Genomic DNA, 22,149 nt, shown 5'->3' with positions numbered 1-22,149 from the left:
TGTGTCTTGACCACAAATTGAACTGGTGACTTTTGGTGCATGGGTCAAATGCTCAATCACTGAGCCACACCATCTGGGAACTACTGTCATTTTTTTTTTTTAATCTAAAGTTTTACATATGTCTCCTCTTTCTCCAATTGACCCCCCCTACAGCCATTCCCACCCCAGGCAAGACCCTACCACCCCAGTGTCTGTGTCCATTGGTTATGCTAATATGCATGCATACAAGTTCTTTGGTTGCTCTCTAACCCCCCTCCCCCAACCATTTGTCTCTGGATCTATACTTGTTCATGAAATTATGTGGATCATTATTTCCCACACTAGAGGCCCATTGCACAAAGAGATTCATGCCATAGGCCTTTCTTCCCCAGGCTGCCGGCACCAGTTTTCCTCCGGCACCTGGGACCCAGGCCTTCCCTCTGGCCGCCACCTTCAGTCTTTGCTCTGGGCAGAGCGTCACTCCTGTAGCTCCCTCTGCCCCCGCCCTCCCCCTCATAGCAGGTGTCCCACCCTACCCAGCCACTCCGTGCCTGCATGCTTGCTGCCCAGAGCCCCGGAGCGGCTGGGGGGAGGGGCCATCTCCATCTGTCAGGTTAATTTGCATACTCACTCCTTATTGGCTGGTGGGCATTGTGAAGGTACAGTTAATTTGCATGTTTCTCTTTTATTAGTGTAAATATGAGTGAGATCATGTGATATTTATCTTTCTCCAACTGGCTTATTTTGCTCAGCATAATGCTCTCTGGTTCCATCCATGCTGTTGCAAATGGTAAAAGTTCCTTCTTTTTATAGCAGCATAGTATTCCATTGTGTAGATGTACCATAGTTTTATAATCCACTCATCTGCTGATGGGCACTTAGGCTGTTTCCAAATCTTAGCTATTGTAAATTGTGCTACTATGAACATAGGGGTGCATATATCCTTTCTCATTGGTATTTCTGATTTCTTGGGATATATTCCTAGAGGTGGGATCACTGGGTCAAATGAGAGTTCCATTTTTAATTTTTTGAGGAAACCCCATACTGTCTTCCACAGTGGCTGCACCAGTCGGCATTCCCACCAGCAGTGCATGAGGATTCCTTTTTCTCCTTTTTCAACCTTGCCAGCACTTGTCGTTTGTTGATTTGTTGATGATAGCCATTCTACTACTGTCATTTTTTTAAAAAGGTTTTGCCAGTTGGTCTGTGCCGAATGGCAAATAGATGAGCGGTGTGTTATTTGGCAAGTCATTGTCTCGCTCTGAGCCTGTTTCCTTTTGAATATAAAGGGGTATTCCCAATGTCCCTTCCAGTGATAAGCAGTCCTATTATTGTTCAGTAAAGAAGACTACATCTTCATGTTCTGTCATTCTTCCGGGGGCGGAGCGGCGGGGGGGCAGTAGTTTTAGCAAACGCTCTTCTGGCATTTGTGCACTCTGGAATTTAGGTATTAGCTCAGAGGATAAAGATCAGGTACTGCTGCAAGTCTTCCCATCTGGGGAGTCATGCTGCTCCTCTGGGAAATGGAGGATCCTGTATCCCCATTACCCCACCCTACCCAAACCTCTTGCTGAGGCTGTAGAATGAATGTGCATTAACAAATGACAGAAACTCATTTCTGATACAGAGGTGACTGATCCAGAAACCCCAACCATCCAGAACACAGCTTAGAACCAAGAAAGACATTACTTTTTAGTGCAAATGGCTGGTTGCTCACAACTTGCAAGAAGTAGTCAAATTACTGGAGCCTGTTACTTCATCACTCCATATTTTGTTAATCAGCAAATCTTGGAATGAGAGACTAGAATTTCTTAGTCAAATGTAACAGTGGTGAATGTAAAGTGCTGTCCTAGGTTTTATAGACTAACTCTAGAAGTCTAGAAAAAGAGGGCAGCTGTAGCTTAATAGCAGTTCATTTGACAAAGAACTGGGAATTTCAGTTGTGTATGGCCTTGATGAGTCTAGGATATAATGACCTGCAGTTAGACAACAGCTGAAATTACCTATCTAGGAAGGTAGCAACCACATCATATGATCAGCAGTTAGTAGTGTAAATGTTTTCAGATACTTACAGAATTATAAAATATGGATTAGTTGTCTCAATCCATATAATGCTGATGGGTAGCATAATATATCATAATATATGACCTGGGTCCAAGTTACTAGGCTTAAAATTCTTAGGAAGTGAATTTTGGCTTAATAAAAATGAAAAACTAAAGAATTGGCATTTAAAAAAACATATGTGGTTCTGTGAGTTAGTGCCTTGCCACTAAAATTACTCAAGGACAACAGGATGATTCCATGCTAGGGATTCTGTCAAATGTATTTTGTTACTACATTAGAATTTTGGCTGGATTACATCCAAGTCCCTTATAATTTTAATATTCTATCATTCTATAATATTTTTTAAAAAAAATATGCTTTATTTTCTTCAGAGAGATATAGAAATATCAATGATGAGAGAGAATCATTGATCGACTGCCTCCTGCATGCCCCCTACTGGGGATAGAGCCCACAATCTGGGCACATGCCCTGACAAGGAATCAAATCGTGACCTCCTGGTTAATGGATGGATGCTCAACCACTGACAACACCGGCCATGCTATAATATTCTTTGTGATATATTTGTAGGTCCAAATTCTGTAGTTTGGGAATTAAAATTAAGCATCTTTTTGATCTTCTTAGTTTACAAATCCAAAATCACGTTGGTTAAGATTTCCCATACTTATTATAAGGAAATTTATAGAACTCTGGGAGACTTGGCTTGTCATGCACATTTACTAAAAATGATTGTCCAATAGTTGTTTCCAGGTACTTTAAAATTATATGTCATAATCTCTGTTCTTTAGTATCTTTGAGTTATTACATAGCTTAAATGGGCTCTTTAAAATGAACCATTTAGTTTTTTTATTGGAGTCTTTGAAAATGTTTCATTATTAAAAATAAAACAATAATCTGTGCTGGGCTTTGTTGGTGTGTAGATGGGAACCTTCTCTTCGCATGACCCCTGACCAGGCTCTTAAGCATGCTTGGATTCATGAGTCACGGAATCTCAAAGCACGGCCCAGGCCCCAGACCCTGAGGAAACTCAATCTCCCTTTATCCTCTGAGGCAAGAAAAGACAAGGTTCAAGGGCATCACCACTTGGATAAAAAAGGTACTGCCCCTCAAATAACGAATCATTTTCCCATAGTCCGGGGGGTAGGCATCTCTGGAGGATTGCATGTCAGTTTCTCTGAACTTAACCTTGGATAATTATTCTGGCTACATCACTACTGGCCTGCCATTTCTTACTTTTGGCATTTTCCTTTCAGGAAACTTGGTTGTAGCCCTTTTTTGCTCCCTTATTGTTAGGATTTTCCATCTTATCTTCAATTCTCTTTCTGCTACTTATTTTTTTCACTGTATCCTTTTCTGCAGTCCCATAATTACCTTTTGATTTTTTTATCAGATCATGGAATTAGAAAGTATCTTTTATATACAAATAAACTACTGGTTATATACATGGTCATTGGAATCAGATTGACTGGAATAAAATTCAGGCCCTCTCATTTTCCAGGTGTAGGCCCTTGGGCAATTTACTTGCCTTGCCTGTATCTCAGTTTCTTCATTTATGAGAATTAGAGTTATGCCTTGTTTTCTATGGTTGTGGAGAAAGGATCAAATGAATTAGTAAATATAAAGTGCTTAGAAGAAGGCCTGGCACATAGAATGTACCTTATAAATGAATTGATTTAATGTCATTTCGTCCAGAAATTTCCTGCTAATGGACAGTTAGAATTCACATTTGAACACTTGTTCCTTTGTCTTCTCTCTCCTTCAGCAGATGTGATCATCAAAGAAGAGACCATAGACAAAATAAAAGATGGCACCACCAAGCAGTTTCAAAATTCAGGTGATCAGCAGGGCTCTCTCCAGCATGCAGCTGAAGTTGTCCAGCTGCCTCACCTAGCAGAAGCTTCCAGTAAACCAGAGACAGTTGTCAGGCCAGAGGAATCCAAGACCTCCACAGAGCAACAAAGCAAAAACTCCTCCCCCAAGAGCACAAGCATTTTACCACCTATTGTATGACCTCTGCTGAGGGCGTGTCCTGTTCCTTTTCACCAATGATTTGTATTAGAGACCACACTTATATTGTACAATACATAAGATTGTTGTTTTTAATGCATAAAGGTTTGTTTAAAAGAACAAAACAAAACAAAAACAACTCTATTCACATGGCCAGTTGGCATGATCCTGATATGAGGGGTGGGAGAATATGTCCTTGCATCTATATTCCCTCCTTATGCTCTCAACGAGATAAAGCAATGAGGGTGTGTTCGTATGGGTTTGTGTATGTGGAGGGGATGTTAAACACTCAGTTATATAATCACTAATAGAACTCTAAATTTATTTTTGCCCAAGATAGGATTCTTGTTTGAAAATGAGAGAAGCTGAATTCAAACTAGTTTAAGCAACAAGACATTTATTGGTTTATATAATTGGGCAATCAGAAGGGTATGTGTAGTTTCAGGCACAGCAGAATCTAAGCATTCAAACAAGGTCATAGGGCTCAGACTCCCTCTACATCTTAACCTTGCTTCTTTTTATGGTTAACCTCATTCTAAAGACAAGCTGTGCCCAGAGTTAAGATGATCACTATCATCCAATCAGATATGCAGTCTTCCTTGCTGCCAGGAAAGTTTTAGAAATCACTGGTCTTAAACCAACCACTATGTCTGAGATACTAGGGTCCTTGATTGGCCAGACGGGTCACAAGCCCCATACTGAGATACTGGTGCGAGTGATAGCACCAAGTCTGATGCTTCTCTAGGACCACAATAGCAGGATGTGCTCGTCCACCCATCACTCCCATAGTCTAATTAAGTTCATTTACTTTTTTGCCTTCCTAGTCCTTAGCTAATGCGTATATACCGGTAATCTCTATATGTTGTAATTTTAGTACCGATACAATTTTACAAGAAATTCAAGATCATAATGCCATAAACATGAAAAATATACTTGGCTCCATAGTTTTCATTTTAATCACTGTGTAATATTCTATGAAGAGAGACACCAGAGAACTGAAGCTATGGGTTTGCATAAAGTCAGGCAGGAATGATGATACAGAGTGAAAATAGCAGAGGGTCAAGAGAGTCCTAGGAAAGATAAATATGCAAGTGGTTGACAAAGTTGAGTCCCAAAGAGATAGGAAAATTAGAAACCAAAGGAGGAGAAAGTTTCTAGAAGGAAGGATCAATAATATAAAATTGCATAGGAAGGTCAGGATAAGAACAGAAAATGCTTTTTAAATGGGGTGATGTGGACATTAAGTCAGAGCAGTATCATAGGAGAGGTAACTTGTCCCATGTCCTATAACCAGAAAGGTACAGAACTGGTGAGAAATCTCGAGTCTTCTGGACCTATCTTCAACCATGGATAAAGTTGAGGTGGACAGTTTTGTCCTTGAAGCCAAATTCTTGATACTATAATTAGAATGATTTAGGTTGGATATTAAAAATATATCCCAATTTGCATGGTTATAGAAGACTGAAGTGAGTTGATAAATTCTGACTTCCTATATTTAGGGAACACTTTAAAGAAGGGGAGCTGCAAATTGTGACAGAATGGGGGATACATTTTCTTCTGCTATCCATCTGATGATTTTTTCATTCCTGAGATTTCTTTACTGTAGGGTTTTCTCTCTTTTCCTCATCCAGCATGTAAAAGGAACGGGTCTGGTTCCGGAGTAGAGGAGCTGGGAGTTGAGAAATGAAAGCAAGACGCAGAAATAGAAGCCAAGCTGGGAGCCGGGTGGGACGCTGCCTCCTCTGATGGAGGGACAGGGACCCCAAGCCCACGCAGCGTGTTTATTTATATATCTCCAAATACCAGGGGTTTCACCAAAACTTAGGATCAAAGGAGCTTATTTGCATTCGTGAGTAGGCCCAAGCATTCCTGGTGCTTGACTGGATTTACATATCAAAGTCACACTACCGCTGACACCTGAGCAAGGTTAAAAGTTAGTACTGATTACATGTCCAGCCTTTTTGGGGGAGCATGTTCCCAGGGCATGGCTCTGCCTATCGCCCTGAGTTCAGCTGACAATAATTAAAGAAATGGCCATGTGCCTTCTCAGGGGGCCCTCTACACTTTACCTTATTGCCCCATTGGTGCAGGAAGCCATCTATTGTCAATACTATCATGAGAGTGCATCAATGAACACAGAAGGCTGATGAACCTTGAGCTTTAGCAGGGCTAATTGTTCCATGTTTTAATAGTGATGGCTTGAAGCAATTTCCTGACCTGATAGCCTCAAAGTAAATATTTACTGATATTTACTGACCTTTGAGATGGTCTATCTGCTACCTGTTTGCTGTGCTTTACTGAGGGCAAGATGTGTATTTGAAACTGAAAAAAAAAGTGGACCGGCCAGAGTTTCAGTGTGTTCTTTATCAAAGAGACACCCCTGGCCCCCCAATGCCTTCTAAATTCATATTTCTTGTATAGCATTTTCATTTGTGCATGACCCCTTCTTCAGCCACTGCAAAAGGTTGCAGCACATTGGATCCCAAAGAAACCATACACAGGAGCCCTTTAATTGTAATTTTGTTTTATTTTATGTCCTTGCTCGCATGGACAGGAAAATCTGCAAAATCCAGTGACTAGCATAAGATGACATGTCTTTGATGTGAGTGGGATGAAGATAATGTTAGGGCTCTGTGAGGATATAGAGAGGGGAGCTGTGGAAGTGAAAATGAAGGGAGGGGGCAAGGCTGGGCCCACTGCTGGAAAAGGGGAAAGCAGTGGTTGGGCTCCCATCACAAGTTCACCATCAGCCAGTCCAGCAGCTGCAGCCGTGTAACGTTTCCCACTGCCTCATCCAGCTGTCGCTCCTTCTCGTAGCGCAGCACTGACTGCAGAACCTCCCCTACGCTGCGTCCTTTGTCCACAGCGGCAGCTGAGAGCTGAAGTAGCTGTGGAAAGGAAAGAAAACAGTAGTGGAGGGCAGAACATCCCAGAACAGGCCAGAAAGGTTCTGCCAAGGCTAGAACAAAGAGGTCAGGTAGACTTGGAGAAACTTCAGCAGAAGGGATTCAAAGTAGATGTTGAGACTTCCTTAATTGTAAAGTTTGCTGGACTATTGTCAGAAGAAAGTTGGTTATATCACCTTTAATTTAAAAAGAGATATTAACATCCACCTGTCCATGATATGGAAAATATAATTTCCCTCTAGACTAAAATCTTCCTGCTTCCAGTGGCTGTTTGGTCAATGGTATTCTTGCTTTCTAAGAATTCCAGTGTTTTTAAGTTCACGTAATATCATCAAGCAGTCCCCATCATTGTCCCAAGACTAACAAGGGCAGGAAAGAAATATGTTAAAGGACAATGTGGATGCTGTCCCATGCCCCACAGACGAGAGACCCCTCAAGTGTTAGAGAAGAAATGCAGTTCAAAGATCCATTCAACCTTCATGAAAATGTTTCCCAGAGAGGTGAAGACTTGTCAGTAATACAGTGCTAGAAATTAGCAAGGGCAAAATTCATACCCAGGTCTCTCAATCAATGTTTAGTTTTCTTTCCAAGTATAAAATGAGAAAAAATATCCAAAGCAACTATTCTAATATGAACATAGTAGATTGCCATTCACCTGGAATCATAGCAGCAAAAAAACTAAAGTAACCTAATTTTTATTTTGTACATTATGCACCTGACTCTATGATGAAAAGTCAAAGAGCAAGTAAACAGGCCAATATCAGGAGCTCTTTCAGAAAGGAAAATTTCCATGTGAGAAACTACTTACAAATACTGTTGGCACAAATGGAAACACAAAAAGTCTTGGCATAAAGAAGAACCAAATGGAAATTTTAGAAGTAAAACAAAAAACTCAACATGAAAACTTATTGGATGGTCAGAATAAAGAGAGGAAAATCAGTAAACTTGAAGATAGAACAATGCAAATTAGCCACACTGAAAAACAGGATTGATTAAACTTCTTTCAAAAAAGATTAAGAAAATAAACAGACCTTCGGGGCCTGTAGGACAATACAAAATTTTTTACATTTATGTCATGAAAATCCTAGAAGAGAAGTAAAAGTGTGGTATAGAAAAATACTTGAATAATGGATGAAAGCTTCCCCAATTTGTGCCACAGGACGTAACAAATTTAAGAAGCTCAGTAAACCTAAAATAAGATAAACTTAAAGAAATTCACTTTAAGACTTGTCATAATCAGATTGCTTAAAACAAAACAATAAAAAAAAATCAAAAGCAGCCATAGACAAATGATACATTATAGGGGAACAACAATTTGAGTGACAACAGATTTATCAGAAACCATAGACACCCGAAGGATATGGCATAGTAAAGCACTAAATGAAAAGAACTGTCAAACCAGAATTCTACATCCAGTAAAAATATACTTCAGGAATAAAGGTAAAATAAGGAAAATTTCAGGGAGTGGGCGGGGAGAGGTTAATGGGGGGAAAGGGAGACATATGTAATACTTTCAACAATAAAGAATTGAAAAAAAAATTTCAGATTAAAGAAAACAGAATTCACTGTCAGATAAAATGTTCTATTTCTTAAGACAAAAGGATAGTGATATTAGAAGGAAACTGGGAACAGTGAGAATAAATGAAGAACAACAAAAATAGTAAAAATTTCAGTTTTATAAAATACTTTTATGGTTGAAAGTAAATATAACATTGTATGAAAGTTTTTAAATCTACATAGAGTAAATACATGAAATAACTAAATATAAGGAAAGTGTAAAGGGGCCTAAATGGTAAGATGTCTACATTCCACTTGAAGTGATAACTATCCTACATAGACTTAAAAGATATATATATTCTAATTCCTAGGGAAAAAAAAAACACTAAAAAAAACTACACAAAGAGATATAGTAAAAAATAAAATAAATTAAAATGGAATACTAAAAAATGTTTAAGTAATTCAAAAGAAGGCAACAAGAAGGAAAATAGAAAGGAAAAATAGAAATAATATTAAAATAGTAGACCTAAATCCAAACATATCAATGATTAAACCAAATGTAAAAGTCTAAACACATCAATTGTCAGAATAAAAAAGTTATATGACCCGCCTGGCGGGTGTGGCTCAGTGGTTGAGCTTTCACCTATGAACCAGGATGTCACGGCTCAATTCCCTTCTGGGCACATGCCTGGGTTGTGGGCTCGATCCCCAGTGTGGGGCATGAAGGAGGCAGCCGATCAAGGATTCTTTCTCTTCACTGATGTTTCTATCTCTCTCTCCCTCTTCCTTCCTCTCTGAAATCAATATATATATATATATATATATATATATATATATATATATATATATATATATATGACCCAACTATATGCTACCTACAAAAAACTCACTTCAAATGTTTAAATGATATAGGTACATTAAAAGTAAAACTATGGGAAAAGATGTACCATGAAAACACCTATTTAAAAAAAAAAAAAAGCTTGAACCTCAACATTTATGGTAAATTAATTTTTATAAAGGGAAAAACAATTCAAAAGGCCAGATATCCATTTATATTTTCAACAAGTGGTCTTGAGAAAACTGCATATCCACAGGCAAAATAATGAATCAGACCCCCTACTTCACATCATACACAAAGTGAACTCAAAATGGATCACATAACTGTATATGAGTTGAAATTATCAAATATTTTGAAGTTAAAAGAAAGAAAATCTTCATAACCTTGGGTTATGTCAATGTTTCTCAATCTGGCCATACTGACTTTATGGGCTAGATTATTCTTTGTTGTGGAGTTGTCCTCTGCATTGTTCTGACAACAGTATATAGCTTCAGACATTACCAAATGTCCCTTGGGGCAAAACCGCCTCCATTGGAGAACCACCCACTGGGTTATGCAAAGATTAGATACAACATCAAAACACAAGCAATAAAAGCAAAAAGTGATAAATTAGATTTTATCATTAAAACTTTTGCTCTTCAAAAGACTCCATTTTTTAAAAAAAAGCCACATACTAAGAGAAAATATTTGCAAATCATATATTTGATAAAGAACCTGTATCCAGAATATATAAAGAATTCTTGTAACTTTATAACAAGAAGAAAACAACACAGTCAGAATATGGGCAAAAGATGTGCATAAATGGTTCAACAAAGAATATATATGAAGAGCTAATTAGCACATAAAAAGATGCTCAAATTAAATCCACTATAGATACCACCATCATAGTTATAATAAATAGTGTTGATGAGGATGTGGAGAAACTAAATTGTTAGTGGGAATGTAAAATGGTACAACCATTTTGAAAAAGTTTGGCAGTTTTTAAAGACATACTTACCATAAAGTGCAGCAATTCAACTCCTTGTTGCCCAAGAGAAAAGAAAATGTATGTACACAAAAAACCTTGTATGTGAATGTTCATATTAACATTATTCATGATAGCAAAAAAGTGGAAACAAGCCAAATGTGCCTTAACTGGTGAATGAATAAACAAAATGTAGTTTATCCACATAATGAAACCCTATTCAGCAATGCAAAGGAATGAACTACTGATATATACAACAACATGGATAAACCTCAAAAATAATATGCTAAGTGTGAATAGACAGATGTAAAAGACTATATATTTTGTAGCTCCATTGTTTAAAAATTTGGAAAGGTAAATCTATGATAGAAATCCAGTTAATGGTTACCTGAGGCTGGGGGTACAAATTGAGAAAAATTTTCTCTAGAAAATTCTGAGATAGAAAAATAAGGAGTCTAGTCCTATCAGATATTTTAAAAATTATAGGATGAGCCCTAACCAGTTTGGCTCAGTGGATAGAGCATTGGCCTGTGGACTCAAGGGTCCCAGGTTCAATTCCGGTCAAGGGCATGTACCTTGGTTGCAGGCACATCCCCAGTAGCGGGTGTGCAGGAGGCAGTTGATCGATGTTTCTCTCTTATCGATGTTTCTAACTCTCTATCCCTCTCCCTTCCTCTCTCTGAAAAAATCAATAAAATATAACTTAAAAATAAATAAATAAATAAAAATTATAGGACGACAGTAATTAAAATGGTGTGCTAATTTAAATAGTATTAAAATAGTAAATAGTTACACAATTCAATGAAACAGAAAAGAAAGTTCAGAAAAAGAACCAAAGGTAGGTATCCATCTGGAAAAAAAATAAGAGATTGCATTCCTACCCCATATTTTATATAAAAATAAAAATGGATCAAAATGTTAAATTTTTTTTAAAAAAATAGTGAGCATTGGAAGAAAATATGGGAAAGTATTGTTAATATCTTGGAGTAAAGAATATCTTCCAAAATATGACATAAAATCCAGGGGGGAAAAATGTGTCTTAGATTTGACTATGTAAACATTTAAAAAATTCTATATGGCAAAAACAAAACACCAAAAGGCAAATGATTAAAAACTGTATTTAATATCACAAAGGCTAATTTCCTTATACATAAAACTCCTACAGATCGACAAGAAAAGGACCAACAACCCAGTAGAAAAATGGGCTGAAGGTATAAACAAACAATTCATCCACGAAAAAGGGAATTCAAATGGCTCTAACATTAAAAAGATATTCACCTTTATTCCTAATAAGCCAAGTACAAAGGAAGGCAACACTTGGCAAAGATCAAAAGTTTGTCATTCACTGTTGATTAAAGTATGGAAAATATGCACTTTTGTATTATTTTAGTAGATATGTAAATTTGGTGCAAGCTCTATGGAAGGCAATTTGAAAATATATTTCAAATATACAAATAGAAAAAATATATATACAAACAGACATTTATGGTGATCTTTAATTCTTTTCTAAGCATTTAGCATATACATTTGAATTCTGTGCACATGACATTGCATATAGTAGCAAAATATTGGCAACTGAAATGTCCATACATGGGAGAGTGGTTAAATACAGCACCTTCATACAATGAAGTAATATGCAGCCATTAAAAAGAATGTGGCAGCTCTATATGTTGCAGAACAGAATATATAGGGTGTCCCCCAAAAATGTATATACACTTTGAATAATTATTAATTTCAATGGGTTAAATCTGAAAAGAAAGAAACATCAACTGAGCTATCAGCTGTAAAGTGTGTATATATTTTTAGGACACCCTATATATATCTTATTACCATTTGAGACTTAAAATAAGATGCATACATATAAGTACTTACTTGTGTATGCACATGTATTTCTAAAAGGATAAGCAAGAGATTGATCACAATGGTTTTCTCCAGAGAGAGCAACAAGATGGGAGATAAGAATGAGGAAAAAAAAACACCTTAGTTTTCACTGTACATCCTTTTGTGCCTTTGGATTTTGAACTATGCACACATTACCCTTTAAAAAATGGATACAAATTTATTTAAAGTGGACTCATGGGTATCCCAGTGTTACTGGGTTCAAGTCAGCATTAGAAATATACAAATATTCCTATCCAAAATTCAGCCTGAAGCCCTGACCTTAATCTGAGTCTTTTTACCAAGTCTCTTGTTGTTCCTCATCTATGCAATCCCACCAATATATGCAGAAAAAAAGAGATTTATCATATACCTTCTTCTTCCCCCTTTAAAGTGACTCTTATTGGGCAAAATATAATTTTACTTTACCCATTACTTCTGCCAAGAGCCATGATCTTCAAATTCTTACTGTCCTCGTTATTCTTGTGGCTATCTTCCCATTTAAAAAGAAAACATAACTTAAACCCCCAACAAACCATTAATAAATATTTCCAAATTCCTCTGACTCTTCTTCCTTACCTTCTCTTGGATTCCTTCGTCATCACCAGCAAAGTACAAAATAGGGACATTGAGCTCAGAGGCAGCTACCCATTGAAGTACGGCTTGGAGTTGCTTGTTCTGAACTGTATCAATTAGGTTCTGATTGCTGACAACCACTTTGGTTGATGCACATCCTTCAGGGAGCTGTCCTGATACACCTCTTAATTCATTATGGATAGCTTGATAGGCATTCTGCAGGACAGCCTCTGCTGTCCCTGTGCCCTTGACTGGTAAGCACTCATAGAAACTATCTGGGAAGGCTGAAGTTGGCCTGCTGGCATCCCCAGATTTATCATCTCCCAGCTCTGCCAAGGGAGAGTCGCAGGACTTGGCAATAATGAGACACAATTTCATCACTGAGTCCATCAGATGTTCTATCATCTGCCCATTCATGTGGCTGGTGACCATCTTGGCCAGCCCAGCAAGAGTACCACCAGCCTCATCACCTTCACTCATTTTGATGGGACAAGGGGGTACAGGTCTTTCACATAGGTCTTCCTTAATTGGTTGTTCGGGCACCTTGGGTTCAGAGCTATAGTCATTCTTGAAAATGGTCTCACCAAGTAAATTCCTGATAAAGTTGAAGAAAACACTCATTAGATCCTTCTTCTCTGTTTCTTCTTGGTTACCTTCCATATGTGGAGACTTAAGGTTGGTCTCAGCAGAAACTACAGGGGCCTTGTTGGTAGGAAAGTTGGTTCTACCAGCAGCTTCAAGGAAGCTCTGTGCATCCATGCTTCCTCCCTGGGCCAGGTGGTATTGAATCAGAAGTAATGCAGATACAAGCAGGTCCTTGGCCCAGGAGTCTGAATCACACATAAAATTCTCAGGGTTCTCTAGGTTATGCACAGGGGGGATGAAATTGCAAGTATCCAGAGGATATTCCAGCGGAAAGTCTGGGGGAGGGTCATACTGGTTGTTGGGAGTTGTTGCACACTGAAAATCTGGAGATTTTCCTTCTTTATTCTGAGTTTTATGCCATAAACTCAGGCCCTCTTTGATAATGTGTTCACCCAAAGTTTCAACACAAGTCTTCTCTGGTTTGCATGGAGGAGAGAACATTCTTTCCCTCAATTTACCTTCAGATTTCATTGTTGCAAAATTTACCTTTTGGTTTTTAGGACCACCCATTCCTTTCATGGAGACAAGGGAATAACTCTCAGACTTGTCCTTGGTTTTCCTGATATTCTCAGGAGGTTTCTTGGCAAACATCACACTGTAGAGCTTCCACAGCATAGCATCCATAATATCTGAGGCCTTCTGGCTTCCATGAAAGAAGAGACTTCTTTTCACAGCCGAGACAAAGTCTGTATCAGTCATGAGGGTCCCTGTGACGTTGTGGAGGTTCTTCATGAGGGAGTCAATGAGATCTGAGACCACCTCTTTTGCATGCCCAAGTAGTACCTTCTTCAGCAGGATGGTGGCAATGGTTGTGTCCTTCACTTGGATTTTCAGAGTCTTCATTATGGAGACCATCATATCAGACACCACACTGTTAGCATAGGTCATGATCTTCTGACTAACAGAAGTTGTAAAATCATCAGGCCTTTCTTGCCCTCTGAACATTTTTCTCTCCCCAGGTAAGGACCTTGCACCCTCTTTGGAATCACCTGCATTATGAGATTCAAACACTTCTTTATAGAAGAAAGACTTCTTAGAACTAGGCTTGCCATCTGGACCCTTGCATTCATTGATCTTAAAAGTGGTCTTGTTGTATCTCAAATTTGAGGGACTCTGCAATGATCCTAAGACTCTGTCACCAGAGCCAGGAACCTTATCTGAGGTAGTATTCTTGGAACATTCAGAGACAGTCTCATTCACCAGCTCTGATGCCACCTTAGTCAGGCTTTTGTTAGCAGGGGGTTCATCCCCCATGTACACTGACTGATGGACACATTTGTTCTCCGAGCCATCGATCTTTTCATTGATCTCCTTGCGGGCCATGGCTATGACTAAATTTGTGAGGCGGTTAGCATAGAAGGAAACTTCATCCACTGTACTCCCATTATTATCTTGGACACTGGAACCTGGGAGAGGGTTTTCTTTGTGAGTCATCTCAAAATGAAATCTCCCTGGATTGTCCTTGTTGGTGGTATTGTAGTAGTCCACAGTGAAACCCTTCTGTGGGTCTCCTGAGTTGGTCATTTCCCCATCAGGTGATGATTCTCCAGGCTTGAACCTAACACTTTGGAACCCTGCTGTAGTTTTTTCCAGATCTTTGCGGAGCCAGCTGAGCACTCTGACAGGATCATTTGAGACTTCCTTAAAAACAGACAAGTATTCATCCGACTACAACAAAGTAAACATAGGGGATATTCAGGACAACTCAAAGATCAGTTACAAAAATGGTCACCTCGCTCAAGCCTGAACTCCTCTGTCATCACAATAAAAGTAACCAACATTTATTAAGTGCTTACTGTTTATCAGGCACTGTTTCAACTATTTTGACTATTATCTCATTTAATATTACTCTCATAGTAAACTTAAATGTTAGCTCTCTTATTATTCACTAGAGGCCCAGTGCATGAAATTCATGCAAGAGTAGACCTTCCTTCCCCTGGCTGCCGGCACCGGCTTCCCTCTGGCACCTGGGACTCCAGCTTCCCTCGCAGCCCCAGTTTCGTCCAGAAGTAGTCCGGAAGAATGCCCAGTCTAATTAGCATATTATGCTTTTATTATATAGGATAGTTTACAGAGGAGGAAATTGAAGAACTGAAAGATTTAGCTACTTACCTGAGGTTATACAGCTAATCATTGATGGAAGAAGAATTCCCACCCTGGCAGTCTGACTCCAGAGCCCACGCTCTCAGCCATTACACTATATTGCATCTAACAACATGTATCCTTAAGATCTGACAGTTATCACATTCACAGCTGAATTAGCATTTTAACTAAATCAGATTTTTCTTGTATTAATATTAATTGCTATTTCCTATGGTTAATCTGTTTTTATTTAGGTCTCTTATTACAAAATATAGTTTTCAAAAAATTATAAAATTCAAGGATAATTGTGCATAATCACTTTGCCATGCTACACAAGCATCATCTGGATATGCTAAATGGCTTCAAAAGGACTATTTAATATCACTTTAAGTTAAAAATCTGATTTATAATTGAGGAGTTAATACCTGTGGACAATTTATTAATTTTAAGGGAATACAGATTCTTTGGTGGACACTAGCTGTGATAAGCACATGCACATACTTATATGTTTATATTTTGTAATTTATAATCTTCACTTGAACACAAGTTAAAATAAGAATGTATGTAAAATTGCCCTATTCACTATCCAATGTAAAGAATCATTGTAATTATTGGAGTTATAGCTTCTGGAATAACAAGTATTGCCCATCTTTAAAGATTAATTTGGTACTTCAATTATCAAGTGTCATATAGTTTCTAGCTACTATTTGTTAAATACTATGTTTGCCAGGCACTGTGCTAAGTGCTTTACATACATTATTTAATTTAATTCTCATACACAGCCTGTAAGGTAGATATTACATGTCCTGTTTCACAGGTAGGAAAACTGAGGCATAGAAAAGTCAAATAAATTCACTAACATCTCACAGCTACTACATGATGAGGGTTAGTATTCAAATCCAGATCCTACTCTAAAATTGGTGCTCTCTACCCACAGCTGTATTTTGATAACTTGGAAAGAAGAGGAAAGCAGTTGTACCAGTCCTCTGCAGGGCTGGTTTAAGCTGCCTGTTGGCCACAGTGCTTGGTTCAAAGACTTCCTAATTGATTATCCTAAAATTAACAATGGGCACTGTAGGGAAATTTTGTGCTTCAGTGGAAAACAGCATAATTTATAGCAGATCATTCCACATTTTCTGATTCTAATTCTCTTAGAGCTATTTTACAATTCTGTCAAGTGTAGACAACTGATAGCAATCAGATATAATAGTTGTTTATACACACAATAATTTTGGCCAGGGAAGGATACATTGTAGAAAAGGTGCTTCTATTTGCACATTTACTTCAATATTCCTAATCTATAAATATGTCTTTTTTCCCCTTAGATTGTCCTTGGAACCACACCAGTTCTTGGTTAATAAGTTAAATAAAATATTTAACATGAGTTTATTTTTTATATATTTCTGAGAGTCATTATTTCACCTTTCTCTGAATATGATGTTTTAACAATTTTGGAAATCTTTGCCAAGATTTCTGACATGCTCACCTAATAGACATAAATGTCATCATGAGAGTAGTGTACCAGGTGCTTCTTGGCCCCCAGAGATAAATGCCAAGTGGTAATGGAACTATGCAGGTATTCTGCTTTTCTAGTTTTAACTTTCTTCTCCACTAATTTTGCTTTTGATTTTCACTTTGGTTAAATAGTAGCAGTAATGATTAAGAAATTGGTTTTATTGTCTCGCCACTTGGTGATTCTTTAATGAATTATGGTTTATAGAGCTCTATTCTCTGTTAGGTAAGACACAACAGATAATCTGTTTTGCTAGCATTTATTGCCTGTCTTAAATTAAAATTGATTAATAATTTTGTGCCATTTGGAAGGAGAGGAGCCCTTTGATTTCTGGACAGGTGAGTTTTGTGTTTCTGTTTTTACTTTTGACATATGGCTTCAAGTTTATTATTTTTAATTGAGATATAATTGACATACAAATTATAATCGTTTCAGTTGTACAACATAATGATTCAATATTTATATATATTTCAAAATGATCACTAATAAATCTAGTTAACATCTATCACCACACATAGTTCAAATTTTTTTCTCTTATGATGAGAAATTTTAAGATCTACTCTATTAGTGAGTTTCAAATATACAATGCAATATTATTATCATCACCATGCTGTACATTCTATCCCAGGACTTACTTATTTTATAATTGGAAATTTGTATCTTTTAAACACCTTCACCCATTTTGTCCCCCCATCCCCACCCCTGGCAACCATGAATTGGTTTTGTATCTGTGAGTTCTTTCTTTTTTTCTTTAGATTCTACATATAAGATCATATGGTATTTTTCTTTCCCTCTCTGAGTTATTTCACTTAGCATAATGCCCTCAAAGTTCATCCATACTGTTGCAAATGGCAAAATTTCCTTCTTTTTTATGGCTGAATAATATCCCATTTTCTTTACCATGCATCCAATGATGGACACTTAGGCTGCTTCCATGTTTTGTCTACTGTAAATAATGCTGCAAAAAACATAGGGATGCAGATATCTCTTCCAGATAATGGTTTTGTTTCCTTCAGATATATACTCAGAAGTGGAATTGCTGTTTATATGGTAATTGTTATTTAAAAATTTTTTTCATGATTGTGATTAGAATTAAATGAGATTAAATAAGATAATATGCACAAAATAACTTGTACACTTAATGTGGTGTCTATAAGCTAGCTAATACCACTTAAACATTTCAAATAAAAATTAGACTTCTAAAGAGTTAAGAGAAGAGAGAAGCCAATAAGCTTGATCTTTAGGGCAATGCAGTGAGACATAGTTAACTAGCTATATAAGCACTAGGGAATGAAACCTGACTTCTTGCATGTTTGGGAAAGTAGTACTCTGGGTGGAAAGAGAAATTCTGAAAGACAGTATGGCTAGGGATGTCTTTTATGATTCATTCCTATCAGACCAGGTGGGAAGTGTGGGGAAACTACTGAGCTGCTGTAACAAATCTTTTAAAAATTATTTTTCAGAACCAAAGGTCAATAACAAGTGGGAACTTCCTAATGGACAGAATTTAGCTTTAAAATGAAGATTTAGGGGTGGGGGTGGGGGGGGAAGCTGCCCTTATGTATATCTGAGAAAGTGACAGAGAAAAGGTGATACAGTCAAAGATAGCATTCAAGAAATGGAAAATCAGGTTCTAAAGTAGATGCTATCCACCAGGCCCACCAACCTGATGGCCTGCTACTGCAGAGGTGATTTAGGGGAGACAAATGACGTGTAACACAACTACCTGTATAATGCAACGTGTATATCATGTCTGTGTACAACACTACTAGACACTGCAAAACATATAAAGGTGAAAGAAATATACAAACTATTGTAGAGACAAAACATGAACATAAATATTATTAAATACTATGTGATTAGTGCTATTAAATAATTAAAATAGATATATTTAATATGAGAAGAGGGACAGATAATTTTGGGTGGGTAACTAAAAAAAGAAGTGATATTTGAGATGAACTTTTAAGCATTTTGATAGATATAATAGGCTGGCAACAAAATGACAGGCAAAATCTATTATTTGGGGTAATGCTAGTTTTAAATCAACTCAGTGGTGTGACAAAATAGGGTCTTGATCACTTTGCTTAGAGAGAGTGTTCAAAGAGCAGCTGCCTTTGCAGTGACTCAGGGACCCAGGCTCTGCTTTTCATGGTTTCACCCTCTCTTTGGCCTCAGATTCTTTTCTTCAAGCCTGTGTATGAGGAACGACAGAGATAGTAAAGGTCTGGATAGGAGGCTTTTGTGGTCCAGGCCTAGAAGTGACGAACATCACCTCTATCCATGATCCATTTGTCATTGTCTTTTGAAAGTTTGATTATAATGTGTTTCAGTGCAGGTTTCTTTGAGTTCATCTTGAAGTTCATTGAATTTCACGGATGTTTAATTTCATGTTTCATCAGATTTGGGAAGTTTCCAGCTTTTATTTCTTCAAATATTATCTCTGCCCCTTTCTTTTTCTTTTCTCCTACTGGGACTCCCACAGTGTATATGCTTGTTTACTTGATGGTATCCCACAGGCCCCTTTGGCTCTGTTCACTTTTCTTCAATCTTTTTCCTTTCTGTTCCTTCGACTTAATAATTTCCACTTTCCTATCTTAAAGTTTGCTGATTCTTTTTTATGCCTGCTCAAATCTGCCTTTAAATCCTACTAGTGAATTTTGCATTTCCATTATTATGCTTTTCACCTCCAGAATTTATTTTAGGTTATCTGTAGGTTTTGTCTCTTTATTGATACTTCTTGTTTATTCAGACACTGTTTTCTTGACTTTCTTCAAATCTTTTCTTTAGTTCTTTGAATATCTTTAAGACAGTTGGTTACAGTGTTATCGAGTAGATCTAATATCAGGGCTTTTTCAGAGACAGAGCCTGTTGATTTTTTTCCCCTTTGAATGGGCCATACTTTCCTGTTTCTTTGTATGTCTTGTGACATTTTGTTGAAAACTGGACAGTGAATCTAATGGCTGGCTGATGCTATAAGCTGTCTATTAGGTTTGTATCACTGTGTCTGTCATTCAGAAAAGCACTAAGTGTAAATAGCAATGTTTTCCTATCTCCACATTGTATTAATAAGTTAGATTATAAAGTCTATTAGATTAAAAGACCTCTATTCTGATCGGATAAAGTATTATTATAGACCCTGATTCAGAAATGTTTTAGGAACCTGTTTACATAAGTTAGGTAAATCTTTATTAAGTTAGATAAGTTAGATAAGTCTAAGTAAGGCAAGCAAGATTAGTTTAATAATTTTAGTAGGATAAAAATAGTTTTGTCTTTTCTGATTTATCAGTGTTAAGAATAATATAAGTGTTCATTTTTATTTCATTTTGATATGATCTTCATAAATTTATGTTACACAGATCCAATAAGCTAGTATTACTTCTACTTAATGTTTAAGATGCTAAAAAATATAAATTGTATTTAATCCAGTTGAATAATTATTCTGACAAATTTTATTTCAATTTATGTTTATAGTATGTGAAGTTGATCATAAATTTCCAACTTTTTTTTTACATTTTTGTTGATTTCAGAGAGAAAGGGAGAGGGAGAGAGAGGTAGACTCATCAATGATGAAAGAGAACCATTGATTGGCTGCCTCCTGTACACCCCCTACTAGGAATTGACCCTTCAGTTCATAGGCCCATGCTCTAACTACTGAGCCAAACCGGCCAGGGCATTTCCAACATTTTTATGTAACTTAAAACACTGGACTGGTATTAAGTCGAGTTAGTTAATGGATATTCATGGGTTACTTAGATTATACCTAAGTAAAATAGAAAAGGAAACATTGATAACTAAGCATAGTTTATATGATTTTGCTTCTTATTTTTTATTGCTATAGAAAGTATATGACTTTGGATCTGTTAATGAATGTGTTCATTTTTTGCCACATAGGCTGTAGAAACTGTCTTCTGTGTCATGAGCTCTGCCAGTCTGTACATTAGCTAGTGTGTAATAGTTCACAATTATATACTTCTCCCTCCATAGTTTTCTTTTTGAATAGAAAGAACAGAAAATACTTTGGAAAAAAAGTTATAATTAATAGAAATGGTTGAGATTATATTTAGGAACATAATGTCAGAGAAATCCAATGGCATACATGCTTGTTTTTCTAGGAACTGCAGGTAAAACCTGGTAGAGTTTCTTAGTCTTGAATTTCTAGTCACAGAATAGCAAATAATAAAGGCCTTTAAAAGTCCAATCTAAGATTCTTTATGAAAATTTCCAGCAAAGCAAACTATCTGGTTGCTGCACCTATGTAAATAATCAGGCCAATTCTGATGAGAGTATCCTGATTTTGTGATCAAAATTTATCTTACTTTGAGAATTTTTATTAAAATGAAGGCAACTGTAGGGAAAAAAAGTGTACTTCAATAGAAAACTATATATTATCTCTAGTCCATAGTCTATAGACTAAGCATTATTTACATCTTTCCACATAATCTGTTTCTGATTCTATGGAAGCTATTTTACATCTCTGTAAACTGTAGATAATGATAGCAATGCAGAATAATTCTGTTTGTCTATAGACATGTAAATTCTGCCCAGTGGAGGATCATCTGATTTCCCTTTCTCACTGTGGAAGAAGCCAGCTTTGTGCATTTATTTCAATATTCCTGACCTATAAATATGTATATTTTTATTCTTCTTGAACTGGTTGTAACACTTCATCAATTTCCTCATTAAAGAGTTAAATAAAATCTTTAACATGCATTCATTTTCATATCTGATTGGGAACCTTGATTTCACCCTTTTTTGAAAATTATCCCCTAACCCTTTGCACTCGCTTGCTTTTTTCTTCTACTAGGGATTTAATGCTAACCGTGTCGAGTCACACTCGACATCCGAGTGCAAAAGGTTAATAGTGACTACTTATTTACAGAGAGGCACACTATCTGCAAATAGGTGTGTTTCCATAATTGAGCTAACATGTAAAGGTAAGTCTGGTTAATGCAGATGTGGGATTTATTCTTTTATCCTTTTCAATTCTTTCACAGAACATTAAAAAAATAGCAACAAACCTACAGCATAGCATAGAGCTTCATGATGGAGTATAGAGTTGTGTTAGCATGCTGTGTTTTTAGGTTTTGTTTATTTGTTTGTTTTTGAGAGAGAGGAAGACAGGGATAGGGAGAGAGAGAGAAACATCAATTGGCCATGCCCCCACCGGAGATTGAACCAGCAACCTAGATATATGCCCTGACTG

The 22,149-nt window shown here is 37.0% G+C and overlaps 2 protein-coding genes across 10 annotated transcripts in view; one reads left to right on the top strand and one right to left on the bottom strand.

Annotated features, from left to right (window-relative positions):
• DYRK4 (dual specificity tyrosine phosphorylation regulated kinase 4) overlaps positions 1-4,921 on the top strand; it is a 46,306-nt gene extending 41,385 nt beyond the window's left edge. For 4 of the 6 annotated variants that reach the window (XM_079775392.1, XM_079775393.1, XM_079775395.1 and 1 more), the window contains 2 exons: positions 2,961-3,136; positions 3,803-4,921. In XM_079775392.1, coding sequence (XP_079631518.1) covers positions 2,961-3,136; positions 3,803-4,050 — 424 coding nt within the window. In that variant the 3' untranslated portion in view covers positions 4,051-4,921. The remainder of the gene's footprint in view (positions 1-2,960; positions 3,137-3,802) is intronic. The other 2 variants (XM_079775394.1, XM_079775397.1) reach the window with 2 other exon arrangements.
• Positions 4,922-6,629: 1,708 nt separating this feature from the next.
• AKAP3 (A-kinase anchoring protein 3) overlaps positions 6,630-22,149 on the bottom strand; it is a 29,234-nt gene continuing 13,714 nt past the window's right edge. For 3 of the 4 annotated variants that reach the window (XM_079773505.1, XM_079773506.1, XM_079773507.1), the window contains 2 exons: positions 12,710-15,019; positions 6,630-6,935 (listed from right to left, as the gene is read on the bottom strand). In XM_079773505.1, coding sequence (XP_079629631.1) covers positions 6,780-6,935; positions 12,710-15,019 — 2,466 coding nt within the window. In that variant the 3' untranslated portion in view covers positions 6,630-6,779. The remainder of the gene's footprint in view (positions 6,936-12,709; positions 15,020-22,149) is intronic. The other variant, XM_079773508.1, reaches the window with a different exon arrangement.

This window comes from Cnephaeus nilssonii (assembly GCF_951640355.1).
Source record: "Cnephaeus nilssonii genome assembly, chromosome: 6".
Lineage (NCBI taxonomy): Eukaryota > Metazoa > Chordata > Mammalia > Chiroptera > Vespertilionidae > Cnephaeus > Cnephaeus nilssonii.
This window is presented reverse-complemented; position numbering and strand designations above follow the sequence as displayed.